The 10339-nt window shown below is 58.9% G+C and overlaps 1 protein-coding gene and 1 pseudogene across 2 annotated transcripts; one reads left to right on the top strand and one right to left on the bottom strand.

The window, feature by feature from the left end:
• Positions 1–216: 216 nt before the first annotated feature.
• LOC147914572 (uncharacterized) lies at positions 217–4568 on the bottom strand (annotated as a pseudogene). Its single transcript, XR_015555043.1, has 5 exons — positions 4439–4568; positions 3804–4161; positions 3624–3741; positions 3056–3136; positions 217–1889 (listed from the first exon to the last, which is right to left on the bottom strand). The product of XR_015555043.1 is annotated as an uncharacterized LOC147914572 (transcript).
• A 154-nt stretch (positions 4569–4722) lies between these two features.
• Positions 4723–10138, top strand: IRX2 (iroquois homeobox 2). Its single transcript, XM_004440044.3, has 5 exons — positions 4723–5279; positions 6619–7024; positions 7287–8003; positions 8782–8856; positions 9538–10138. Exons 1-4 carry the CDS (start codon positions 4728–4730, stop codon positions 8832–8834), a joined length of 1728 nt encoding a protein of 575 aa, XP_004440101.2. The 5' UTR covers positions 4723–4727; the 3' UTR covers positions 8835–8856; positions 9538–10138.
• The last annotated feature ends 201 nt before the right edge of the window (positions 10139–10339 follow it).

Below are 10339 nucleotides of genomic sequence, written 5' to 3'. Positions count from 1 at the left end.
GGGGAGGACAGAGACCGAGTCTGCCAGATGTTGAGAAATGGCGAGATGAGTTTTCTCCGGACGCTGCGGGGAGAGAAACTTCAGGAAGCACGTCGGAAGCAGGGCATCCGTGAAGAGGATGGGAATTTTGCTGGTCACTAAAGGGAACCGGGAGGGACAAGTTAGCAATGAAGAGACCTTGCAGTAATTAGGAACTAAAGAGTCAGTTAAGCGGGGAAGAGCTGAGTAGCTGAAAACGCGCTTCTCAGAATGTAAAAGAGCGAGCCCTGGGTCCTGGAATCCCGGCGTTCTGACCCCCAGGGGGTCGTCCCCAGCCCGCAGGGTTGTCACCTCATGTCCCCTCCCGCGCGGCCCGTGTCGCTGCCCGGGATGGCCTAGGCGTTCTGGCGCGTTTGAAAACCGGGATGGGCCCCCTGCTCAGGGCGCCAGCACAGGACGGCCGCCGCCGCACAGGTCCCTCCGCGCTTGGTCTCCAGAGACACCTTGCCGCGTCACGAGCAGTTTGAGAACCGAGCTGGGAGTACTGGTGCATCCGAAATCCAATCCAACGTGTTCCTGGAATACCGAGGGCGTACACCACGCTTTAGGTTTGCTTTCGACTCAAATTTTGTACAACTTATAGCGACTTATTTCGGTTTCCAAAAAAGGAAAAGAAAAACAAAGGAAATTGCAGAACCTAATTTCTGGTCCCTTCTTTCTCTTTCTCGCTGTCACTCCCTCCGCAGTCCCGCCAGGAAGTCCTGGGAGGCTCGGGACTCCTGATTAGGAATATGCTTCCATACAGTGAAACTCCTTACACTGTAAATGTTCCTCCATTAAGGGGAACCCAGGTAAAAGGCGTACATTTAATCTTAATTGACAAAAAAACAAAAATGACACACTCCAAAAGCGGTAGCTATTTTCCCACCAAATTCGTACAAACGCCACCGAAGTCCAGGTTAATAAGACAGAATGAGGAAAGGTCGTGTCCGACGTAGGTTTTATTGAAATGCGCTAGCATAATTTTCCTTCTTCCCCGAATTAAAGCGACCTGGGAAGAGGTAGGTCGCGCCAGGGCAGGGGCGCCTGCCGCCCGTCGGCGGCCGGGGACAGCGCCCGGGCCACTGCTGCAGGGACGAGGCCGCAGCGGCGGGCCACAGCGCCCCCTCGCCGCCCGCGCGCACGACTTCGAGTCCGCTCGCTGCTCCGCCTCCCCGGCGGCCCGGGAGCCCCAGCACGGACCGCGTCCGGAGAGCCCTCGGCCTACGCAGCGGCCGCTTTCCGGGAACGGCCCTCGGGCCCACGGCCGCATTTCTGACGTTTCTCAGCGTTTGGCCTTGCAGGAAACCCCGGCACCTTGAAACGTGCGTGTCCACCCCGACTTGTTCCAAATACAGTGGCCACTGTTGGGCCAAGAAACAAAAATGTGACAGCGTTAACTTTTTTTTTTTAATGCACACATAGAGGAAGGGGAAGGATCCACAGTCAACCTGAAAACGCGCACACTGCCCAGGTAACACTTACAAGTGATCGTGCTTTCAAGGCAGTTACCCGGGTTTCCCTGAGTGCCAGACCGTTCTCTACCATTCCAGCTCGGACGGCAACTGGAAAGCAACAGAAGCCAAGTGCCTGGCCATCCCCAGGCGCCCCACATGCCTGAACACCCTCCGCACCGGTGAGCGAAGCATCCACGTCCCTGCTCTCCGGGAGAGGCAGCCGGGGGCCCGGGCGCAGCCGAGCAATCCCCGCGCGGCCTGCACTCTCCGCGGTGCCGGGAGACGCAGCTCGGGCGGATCCAGGCCACCCTCGCAGGCAGCCGCTCTCGGAGCCACCGCCTGGAGCCTCGACACTTGGAGCATGTTTTTTTTTTCCGACTGATTTTTTAAAAAGGAGACCAAGCCAACTTTAATCTAAGAAAAGGAAAAGTGATTTTTAAAAATCAAGGAGCTTGAAAGCGAAACGGAGTTTATATATTCCAATAATAAAGCAGAGCATAAGTTTTAATGTCTCTGCGTAGGCATTTTAATTTGCTACAGTCACTACCAATAAAAACGGCATGTAGTGCGATTCGACTGTTTAATAGTGCAAGGTAGACGGTTTTTACTAGTAGCAGGCAGCAGTACGGAAAATTTAGGCTTCAGTGGAGGAGTGTAATTGCGGGGCGGAACTGTACTCAGGGAAGAGGCTGTCTCCAGGACCAGCGGCACAGAGCTAAAGGCAGAGGAGGCGCAGGCAACGTTTCTGGAGGCGACGGGAGACCCTCCAACGCCACATGCACTTGTCTGGTTATATACTTAATTGATGTCAAAATCGAGTGTATCGGGAGCATACGCTCCTGCTCCAAACTGGGGATGTTTTTGTAATAATTCGCTGTTTCTTTTCTGCCCCCGGCAGAGATCAGGCCCAGGGGGTGTCGAGAGAGAGGGAGGGCTGGCGAGGGGGCCAGCCCCAAATGCTAATGAAACCACAGCAGGAACTGGTCTTTAGAAATGGAAATACTCCAGGCCAGTCCTTGGAGATAAAAATTAGACCTGATTTTTTCACTTAAAGTCTCTAATTGGAAGATAACCCGAAAGACTGCAATCTTATCTGCTGCTGCTGTGTTTGTCATCGAAGGTGCGCGCGCGCGGCTCATCTATGGCCTCTTACCGGCCGGTTCCCTCCCTGGAAGACCAAAAATGTCCTAGATTTTGTCAGCGGCATGCTCCACAAGGCTGAAGGGGCTATCCCCCTCTCCCCTTCTCTCTCTGTTTCCTTTTTAAAGCTACAATAATCGATGTAAAATATCTGCCTTGAACTGAATCAGGGCCTCCCACTTGGGGGTCGCAGCATTGTCGAAACCCCCCTGCTGGGTCCTCGAAGTGGGTCCTCGAAGTGGGTCCTCGAAGTGGCCCAGAAAGTGTCAGAAGCAGTGAGTTTGGAGGGAGTGGTGTGTTTGGGGGTGATGTATGGAAGGTGCAGAGTTGTGGTTTGCAGGAAAAGTGATGTGGGGGGAGCAATGGGAGGTGGGAGGAGTGATGGGGCGAGGGGTTTGGGGGCTAGTGGAGGAGGCATACCGTGCCTGGATCATACCTACCCGGAGCGACAGGCCTGCAGGCCAAGGAGGATGGGTTCTTCTCAAGCCCAACACTGCAGTTTGCAACTGGTTCCCTGGGACCTGGGGAAAGACAAACGCAGCCTCACCGGGCCCTGAACGTTCCGCAGGTGACCAGGCCGGCGGCTGGAGCCTCGTGCTGCCCGCGCGATCCGGACCGGAACGCGAAAAGTGAGGCCACTTAGCGAGCTGCAGAGCCAACAGGGCTGAGGGCAGGGGGCTGTGGGGGGAGGGGGAGCTGCATGCCGAGCTCCCTCCCGCGGCCTCCTTCTCCCTCTACAGCTCTCCCAGCCCAGACGGCCTCCGAGAAAGAGGCACCTGTTGGGCTGGCGCCCCCGCCCGGCTCCGCACACCCTCGACCCCCTGTGGACCCCCTGAACGCGCCCCATCGGTGACGCCTCCCCCGCTTTCTGCCGGACCCGGTAGGGGAGGACTGGAGGAGGGACGAGGAAGCGGGGGTTTCGGGGCTGAGGTCCCAGGGCCCTCGCTGAGCATCACGCCTCTGGGCCCCGCGAGGCACCACTGTTACCTGAGCCTGCGCCGCTGTTACCTGAGCTACTTGCTCTGCCGACTGCGCCCGCGCCACCAGCCTGTCGCTTTCTGGTCCCTTCCCGAGTGACAGTGAGGCTTCACGTGCCAGAGGCGGTCTGTCCGGTGACAGTCATTCTCCCGAGCATTTTACAACAAATCCGAAAGAGGAGTCAACTTATTAAAACAAAATAAAATAAACCTCTTCTGGGGCTGGCGTCTTCCGGGTGAGGCACGGGCGGTGTGTGCTAAAATGCTCCCAACAGTGGAAAGTCCTAACGCCCGGGGACCCGGCTCTCCGCTGTGGACTTCGGGGCACAAGGCTCACCTCAGGGCCGTCCTCGCAGTTCGAAAAGAAGGTGCCCGGATCCGAGTCCGGCGGGGACACGCTGGGCGGCGTGGGGCAGGTGACCAGATTGGAGGCCACGCGGGAGCCTCGCACCGAGGCGGAGTAGACCGAGGAAGGTGGAGTGAAAGCCGCGCACGCCACCCCCAGGAGGACCTGGGCCCCAGGTGCCACCATCTCGCACCCCGCCCCCCATCACCCAGCAGCTCCCTGCCTGGACACTGGGGTCCCGCGCGCAGTCACCTGGGCCGGCCTCTTCGCGGGGGAGAGGGAGACACCGACCGTTCGTCCCCCTAACGGAGCAGTCCGGCCCGATTGCGGGCGGCCTCTGCCTAGTCCTTGCGTGCCCAGCTGGGGGGCGGGGCAGTGGCTGTATTGGGGTGGGTGGGGGCGATGATGAAGGTGGCTAGGGCGGTGCAGACACTGGGGGAGCTCCTGGGGAGAGGTGGGGGGTATGCTGGAGTGGTGGGGTGCGAGGTGGCTGAGAGTACGTGCGAGTGGCAGGGGGTGCGCGCTGCTGGGCCTGGCCAGGCTGCGGGGCCGCGGGCCGCGGGCTGGGGCTGCGTGAGAGGCGACTGCGCCACAAAAGCCTGCGTGTCCCTCCCTCCTCCCTCTCGCCATTCTCTCCTTCGCCCTCCCCTCTCCTCCCCTCCCCTCCTGGTTCCCTGTCCCTCCCCCGGCCGCGGCCAGGCCGCTGGAGCAGGCGGAGCGGGCGGAGCAGGGGAGGAGGCGGGCGCCCGAATATGCAGATGAACGCGTGACGGACAGCTCCGCGTTCCAATGTCCCTCGGAAACTCGAGCGCTCCTTCCTCAACTCCTCACTCCCGACTCCAGACTCCCCCAAACCCCGACCGCCGGCCTGGCGCGCGGCTGCGCCCACCGGCTCCGCGCTGCCGCCGCCACTGCTGCCGCCGCCGCCCCGCCGCTTCCCCGGCCCGCGGGCCGCCCGGGCTAGTGCGCGGGCCGGCCTGCCTCGGCCCGCGGCCCCCGCGCCCGCCGCCGCGCCGCGCCCCGGCTGGGCGTGGATGGAGGGCGCCGCGCGCCCTGCCCGCTGCTCGGCGTGACGCGGGCCCCGCGCCCACCATGTCCTATCCCCAGGGCTACCTGTACCAGGCGCCCGGCTCGCTGGCGCTCTACTCGTGTCCAGCGTACGGCGCGTCGGCACTGGCGGCGCCGCGCAGCGAGGAGCTTGCGCGCTCGGCGTCGGGCTCGGCGTTTAGCCCCTACCCGGGCTCGGCGGCCTTCACGGCGCAGGCGGCCACCGGCTTCGGCAGCCCGTTGCAGTACTCGGCCGACGCGGCGGCCGCCGCCGCCGGCTTCCCGTCCTACATGGTAACCGCGCGGGCGGGCGGGCTGCCGCGGGACCCCGATCGGGGCGTAGGCGGAGCGGGGCCGAGAATCGGCGAGCCAGGGAGCGGGGAAAGTGCCGTGGGCGGTAGCTCCCGAGTCGCAGGTTCGGCCGCCGCGCCGCTGGCGGGACAAGAGGCGGGGGGGAGAGGCAGCGCGCCCGGCCGGCGACGTCCCTAAGGCCGGGCAGGACCTGCTCTCCTAGCCTCTGCCCCTCGGCTCCCGGAGTAATTTTCCCCAAGAACCTGGAAATGCGACTCTGCTGGGGCCGGTGGGGTCGGTATTTGTCCTGAGTTCCCCTTCGTTGACGCGCCGAAGCCTGGCAAGGGGTCCTGCGCTGGCCGGGAGCACGCTTCTGTGGGAGCGGGGCTCGAGGGTCGGCACCGCTGGGGCCTCCGGGGCGACTGCCGGGCGCTTAACATTTACTTGCGGGCGTGGGGTCACTGGGTTTGGGGAGGGAGCGGAGCATGGGGCATCGGATCCAGGGCCCGGCCTGGCCCGACACAGTTTCGGCCTTAATTTGTCCCCATGGTGTGCTTTCGAAAAGCGTGTCGGAGGGCGTTTGGCCTGCTAAGTGCCACTTCGGTCCCCGGTCCACCGAGAGCAGCTCCTGCTCCCCAGACCCGGGGTCGGCCCGCACGCCTCAGGTTCCGTGGCTGAGCCCGGCCCAGGGGGTGGCGAAGCGCGTTTCGAGCGATTGAGGCCATTAGGGGGGATTGTCGCCACTGCCCGCCCTCGGTGGAATTCCAGGGTAGCGACTGAGTAGCTGGGACCTCGAAGGCTGCAAAGGTCTCGAATTTAAACGTTAAAGGCTGAATTAAAATGCTAATTACCGCGTATTTGAAGAATTCGAAACGGTGACTGGCTTCTGAGTTGCAAATTGGATTTGCGGAGCTTTAGAGCGGTGAATAGCGGAGCGGGGGCTGTGGGGTGGTTTTTTCACCATAGAAGGGCGGGAAGGGGAGCAGGGGGAGACAGCAGCACTTGGTGCATCCAGAGAGATTTAGATATCAAAAACTACCTGTGGGCCTGTGTGCTCGCGCGTTGGTGTACGTCTGTACCCGCAGCTCAGGGACATTCGGGGGGAGATATGTCATTTTAGGAAAGTCAAATGGTTCAAAAATTCAAGAAAACTATAGCGCTTTTCGTGATCAACAGCTGGCCTTAAATTACTCGCTGCGTTTGCTCTGTTGCTGCGGGAAGAGCGGCTCGAGCGCGGTAGACCACCGTGGGAAAGGCGGCCACGGGCGGACGGGGGGTCACCTTCGCGCTGATGCCTGTCGGGTCCCCGCGCACCCACTCACCAGGCTCTTGTCGGTTCCAGGGCGCACCCTACGATGCGCACACCACCGGCATGACGGGCGCCATCAGCTACCACCCGTACGGCGGCGCGGCCTACCCGTACCAGCTCAACGACCCGGCGTACCGCAAGAACGCCACGCGGGACGCCACGGCCACGCTCAAGGCCTGGCTGAACGAGCACCGCAAGAACCCTTACCCCACCAAGGGTGAGAAGATCATGCTGGCCATCATCACCAAGATGACCCTCACGCAGGTCTCCACCTGGTTCGCCAACGCGCGCCGGCGCCTCAAGAAGGAGAACAAGATGACGTGGGCCCCAAGGAACAAAAGCGAGGACGAGGACGAGGACGAGAGCGACGCAGCAAGGAGCAAGGAAGAGAGTCCGGACAAGGCGCGGGAGGGCGCCGAGACGTCGGCGGAGGACGAAGGTGAGCGGGGCGGCGGCTGGCGCGAGGGCAGGGGCAGCCTTCTTCCCAGGCGGGGCGCAGAGCTAAGTCGGGGAAGATGCTGCCCGCCCAACACCCCAGTTTCGCGCGGGGCCCAGCGACTCCTCGGGGCGCTTCCCGGGGGCCCGTTCTCCCCCTAAGCCGTGACAGGGGTTGGGTGAGGTGAGGGATCTTCTGGGGCGGAGGGTGCCCTGGGTGCCCACGCTGGCCCCGCGTGCCACCGACCGTGCCCGCGCCCCCGCAGGGATCAGCCTGCACGTGGACTCGCTCACGGATCACTCGTGCTCCGCCGAGTCGGACGGGGAGAGGCTGCCGTGCCGTGCCGGGGACCCCATGTGCGAGTCGGGCTCGGAGTGCAGGGATAATAAATACGATGACCTGGAGGAGGACGAGGGCGACGAGGAGGAGGGTGAACGGGACCTGGCGCCGCCCAAGCCTGTGACCTCGTCGCCGCTCACCGGCGTTGAGGCGCCGCTGCTGAGCCCCCCACCCGAGGCCGCGCCTCGCGGTGGCGGCGGCGGCAAGACGCCCCTGGGCAGCCGGACGTCGCCGGGCGCACCGCAGCCCGCCAGCAAGCCCAAGCTGTGGTCTCTGGCCGAAATCGCCACGTCGGACCTCAAGCAGCCGAGCCTGGGCCCGGGCTGCGTGCCGCCGGGGCTGCCCGCGGCCGCCGCACCCGCCTCGTCCGGGGCGCCGCCGGGAGGCTCGCCCTACTCCGCGTCGCCGCTGCTCGGCCGCCACCTCTACTACGCGTCGCCCTTCTATGGCAACTACACAAACTACGGGAACTTGAACGCCGCGCTGCAGGGCCAGGGGCTCCTGCGGTACAACTCGGCGGCCCCGGCACCCGGAGACGCGCTGCACGTGGCGCCCAAGGCTGCCAGCGACGCGGGCAAGGCAAGCGCGCACCCGCTGGAGCCTCACTACCGACCCCCGGGCGGCGGCTACGAGCCCAAGAAAGGTAGGCTGCCTGCGGCCCGCGGGGCCTCTGGGGAGGGAGAGCCAGGGGGCCGTGGTTAGTCAGCACTCCCGAGAACCCGGGAGAAGAGGCTCAGGGACCTTCGTCACTTAAAGGAGAAAAGGAAAAAGAGTGCGCCACTCTTCGCTTAAAAGTTAGGGGAAGTGAAGGGGGTGGTGAAGCCACAAGGAGGGGCAGGCCAGGCGATCCTTGCCTTGCAATAAGACCTACCCCATTATTATTTACTTTCCATTTTATTTATTATTGTTACGACTATTGTTGTTATTATCATGACCGTTTTAGTTTTGGCAAACACAATTCGCCATAAAATGCAAATTACAGCTGGTCTCCCTGCGGAGGAGCCTAAGCTTCGGTGTGGGTGTGTTTTGTTGCTTTATGGCCTCTCGGCTGCGTGGCCTCTTCAGTCTTTGGCTGGAAGGAAACAAAACCTTCTAGATACTCCCAGAGGCTTTAGTTCTTCAAAAGAGAAAGCGAGATCCTTTTTCCTCTTTCCCCCCTTGTCTATATTGCCTCTGTTGCTCCTAATTCAGGCTTGAGCTGATAAGACCTGTCTAAGGAGCTCAAGGGGAAGAGAAAATGAGAACTAAGAAAGAGGACCGAAGTCTGTCTCAGACGGCGGTGGTGGAGGCAGTCGGGTCCCCCAAAGTGTTTGCAGGGTGCAAGGGCGAGCTGCGTGGGTGTGCGGGCTGGTGGGTGCACGGCGTCTGGGAGACAGATGGCTGTGGGGTGGGTTCTGACTAACTGCCCCCTCCCCTGACAGATGCCAGTGAGGGCTGCACCGTGGTTGGTGGGGGCGTCCAGCCCTACCTATAGAAGGGCCGGCTCAGCAATGCAAGTAAGTGGCACCCTGCTGTCTCCTCCTACCCTCGGGTGCCTCCCTGCACCGATTGCTCCATAAACTTGCTTAATGTGTATTTCTTGCTTCTTGTGATGGGGTCTGAGGACAGAGCATTGCACCTTCTCCACTCTTTTTTTCCTTTAAGTGGAAGAGTGTCTGTTCTCTTTTGTAGAATCCTTCTATCTTGTTCAAGTTCTGCTCAGAAGAATCACTCCTTTAGCTGGAATGATATTTATTGCACCACAGCTGTTGTTTTCTCTTTGGAAAAATAGATTATTAAAATCTGGGTATTTGTATGCAATTTGGAACCATGTTTACTACGAAAGACACTTAATAGACGCTTGCTCTGATGAGCCAGTGCTGGTGAAACTTGGGGTATCAAAGCCCTTTATAGATGATGTTTGCAGAGGGAGACGGAACAGACACAAGAGGCACTAGTCTTATCAGGCCTGTCCCCCTGTGTCCAGATGGACTAGATAGGACCCTGAAGTTTGCCTGGCTCACAGCACTGTCTCAAAAAAATACCCACTTTACCACTAAGCAAAATTACTAATCCCACATCTTGAAGATGGGAAGGAGGCAGAACCATTTCAGATCTACTCATTTTTATAAGGTGACGGTGGTGTTCGTGTGGAACTGAAGGAAATGGGATGATTTGGTTTTTTCCTTGGTCCACAGGTAGGTGTCACAATTGCTTTGGAAAAAAAGTCAGCAGGCCGTCTCTCTTCCCAAGTTTATAAATATACAGATATAAAAATCAGATGTCTAAACCCGGACCGCATCTTGTGCCACTATAAAAGGGAAGGATCACAGAGCACTCTCAAGCCACAGACTCAACGAAACAGACTTGTGTTGGACATATGTGAATTTGTTGGCATAGTATAGCTCCCCAATGTATGTGTGACTTTTGAAAACAATCTTTTTTCTCAGGATATCTTGAATTGATCACTTCATTGCCACGGTATATATTCTATAGGTGTGATAGGATTTACTGTAAAATTTATTTGTAAAAGATGTACACAGTAGAAATAAAATGTGATTGCAGAACTTGAGTACTTAAGAAGTGGAAACAAATTTGATATTTATTTTTATAATGATATAAAGCTTCTAGTAATTTATGCAAGTTGTATTGCAATGGAATCTAAACTTTTTGTAAATAAATTCTGCCTGGTTTTTATTTGAACATTGCTGGTTATACAATCTTTGTTGGTTGTTTAACAAGAATTCTTTACTAATTTATATCTTAAATTGTAAATAAAAACAGACTAGTATACAACAATATGGTGTTTGGGGTTCATTTTTCTTGGAAGAGCGATTTGGGTAGGGAGCCCTGGTGTTGAGAGTCCCTCCCAAAGGTGATCTGACCTCGGGCTTTTTAATTAAAATGTGTAAAATAATCTCTCCCTTCTCCCGCTCATAAAAAAAGGCAGATGGAACAGAAATACACAGTAGGGAGATACATATGGTTTTAGATTATTTG

Source organism: Ceratotherium simum, chromosome 18 (assembly GCF_057802395.1).
Source record: "Ceratotherium simum simum isolate JZ-2026a chromosome 18, ASM5780239v1, whole genome shotgun sequence".
In the NCBI taxonomy this organism is placed as follows: Eukaryota; Metazoa; Chordata; class Mammalia; order Perissodactyla; family Rhinocerotidae; genus Ceratotherium; species Ceratotherium simum.
The sequence above is the reverse complement of the archived record's forward strand: the minus strand, read 5'-3'. Positions and strand labels throughout refer to the sequence as shown.

Bases quoted from the DNA above. Each gene is read 5' to 3' on its own strand.
- IRX2 (XM_004440044.3), top strand. From the start codon at position 4,728: ATGTCCCTCGGAAACTCGAGCGCTCCTTCCTCAACTCCTCACTCCCGA. The intron at 7,025-7,286 runs GTGAGCGGGGCG...GCGCCCCCGCAG, and splicing joins GACGTCGGCGGAGGACGAAG to GGATCAGCCTGCACGTGGAC. The intron at 8,004-8,781 runs GTAGGCTGCCTG...CTCCCCTGACAG, and splicing joins CGGCTACGAGCCCAAGAAAG to ATGCCAGTGAGGGCTGCACC.